The following is a 2,057-nucleotide window of genomic DNA, read 5'->3' as shown; positions in this document are numbered from 1 at the left end:
CCAAGGCTAGAATCGAACCCAGGTCCTGGTGCTGTAAGGCAGCAGTGCGAACCACTGAGCCACCATGCCATTGCTGTGTCACAGCCTGAAACTCCCTCCCTAATAGCCATAGGACATCCCTACACGACATGTAATAGTTCTTGAGGCCAACTAGGGATAGCCAAGAAATGCTGGCCTGAACAGTGATGCCCACATCCATTTTGAAAGTGCCTGACTACTATTGGAACTATCAAACTATACCTTCATGTCCAAATTGCCAATCCATCCAAACTGTACATCTTTTGACTGTGAGAGGAAACCAGAAGAAACCCGCACAGACACGGGGTGGATGTGCAAGCTCCACACACAGTTGCCCAAGGCTGGAATCGAACCCAGGTCTCTGGTGCTGTGAGGCAGCAGTGCTAACCACTGAGAGGCAGTAGTGTTAAGTATTGAGCCACCATGCCACCCCATTTCTGCCTGGCACAAATCTATCGATCTAACTTTGAAATATATTATTGAACACCTCCCATCCAGCCTCAACAGCTTTTTCGGGGACAGGAACTCCAGATTATCACTGACTTGGTGGGTCAAGACCCAAAAGGAAGATGAAGAAGCCTTGAGGTCTCTTGTGGTGCAGTGGTAGTATCCCTACCTCTAGACCAGGAACTTGGGTTCAAGAGTTCTGAGGCAGGGTCACTCCACCTTAACTGTGAACTCTAGCCTCTCTCCACAGATGCTGCCAGACCTGCTGAGCTTTTCCAGCAATTTCTGTGTCTGTCTCTGATTTGCAGCATCCGCATTTCTTTTGGTTTTTATTGACTGGGGTTCAATGCCCACCTTTTCCAGAGGTGTGTCATTTTTAACTTTGTCCACCTCAGTCCAACATCGGCACCGCCACATTGTGGAAACAGATTGATTGGAAAGTATCTGGGCGGCACGTTGCCACAGTGGTTAGCACTGCTGCATCACAGCGCCAGGGACCCGGGTTCAATTCCCGCCTCAGGCGACTGGCTGTGTGGAGTTTGCACGTTCTCCCCGTGTCTGCGTGGGTTTCCTCCGGGTGCTTCGGTTTCCTCCCACAGTCCAAAGATGTGCAGGGTCAGGTGAATTGGCCATACTAAATTGCCCGTAGTGTTAGGTAAGGGGTAAATGTAGGAGTATGGGTGGGTTGCGCTTCGGTGGGGCAGTGTGGACTTGTTGGGCCGAAGGGCCTGTTTCCACACTGTAAATAATCTAATCTAATCTAATCTGTGAAGAGGACCAGCAGAAAGGTAACTGTCTGGGGAATGGACCTAAAACTGTAGAATGTATTTGATAACGATCAGAGAGAATAGGATTACTGCCAGGAATAGGAGGAAATGATGGGAAATGGACGTAGGTATAAGCTTCTGGTCAGTGCTGAGAGTGGGGTAATGTGATAGCTAATCGAGCAAACACTTACACTGTACAGACTCGACCAGACATCACTGAATCTCTGAAAGCCAACCTTCTCACTAACATTCCAGCCCTCCCCTCCGCTTCTTTTATCCAGCTTGAAGACATTCAGAATAGAGAAGGGAAGCTTTCTCCTCCTCATGGACACGTGTAGTGTGTTCAATTATTTCGGTGTTAGATTTTTAACCGTCTAACTTTTCTTTTTGCTCTGTTGAGCCTCCTGCAGTTAAAATAAAAAGGATCATGGAGCACAGCCTGCGCCGTTTGAAGCTGGAGTTGGTGAGATGTGTTTTATTTCATTTCATTTCGAGCTCTGTGTGTGTGTGTGTTTTGTAATAGTGGGTGAAGTTATCAACCGATGGCACTGAGCCCCTATTTTACTCCCGAATATGTGGTTATTCACGTCCCCCGCGCCGCCTCCCGAAATGGAGTTATTTAGGAGCGAGAGAGTTGCGCTTCCGTAATGTGTGTGTTTTGTTGATGTGGCGGACGGGATATTGATACGACACTTTCTCTCTCTCCACCACCCCCCCCCCCCCCCCCTGCCCACTAACGTCAAGCTATGCAGCCTATTATGTGACATTTCTACCCCGGGATAAAGGCTCTGACTATCGAACCTATTAATTCATCCCACCATTTTA

The 2,057-nt window shown here is 48.4% G+C and overlaps 1 protein-coding gene across 1 annotated transcript in view; it reads left to right on the top strand.

Moving 5' to 3' along the window:
* Positions 1–1,409: 1,409 nt before the first annotated feature.
* The window catches only part of inka2 (inka box actin regulator 2), a 5,122-nt gene continuing 4,474 nt past the window's right edge, over positions 1,410–2,057 (top strand). The window contains exon 1 of the mRNA XM_043716265.1: positions 1,410–1,695. Coding sequence (XP_043572200.1) covers positions 1,660–1,695 — 36 coding nt within the window. The 5' untranslated portion in view covers positions 1,410–1,659. The remainder of the gene's footprint in view (positions 1,696–2,057) is intronic.

This window comes from Chiloscyllium plagiosum, chromosome 26 (genome assembly GCF_004010195.1).
Source record: "Chiloscyllium plagiosum isolate BGI_BamShark_2017 chromosome 26, ASM401019v2, whole genome shotgun sequence".
Taxonomy (NCBI): Eukaryota; Metazoa; Chordata; class Chondrichthyes; order Orectolobiformes; family Hemiscylliidae; genus Chiloscyllium; species Chiloscyllium plagiosum.
Note: the sequence above shows the minus strand (reverse complement) of the source record. Positions and strands in the feature narration are given on the sequence as shown.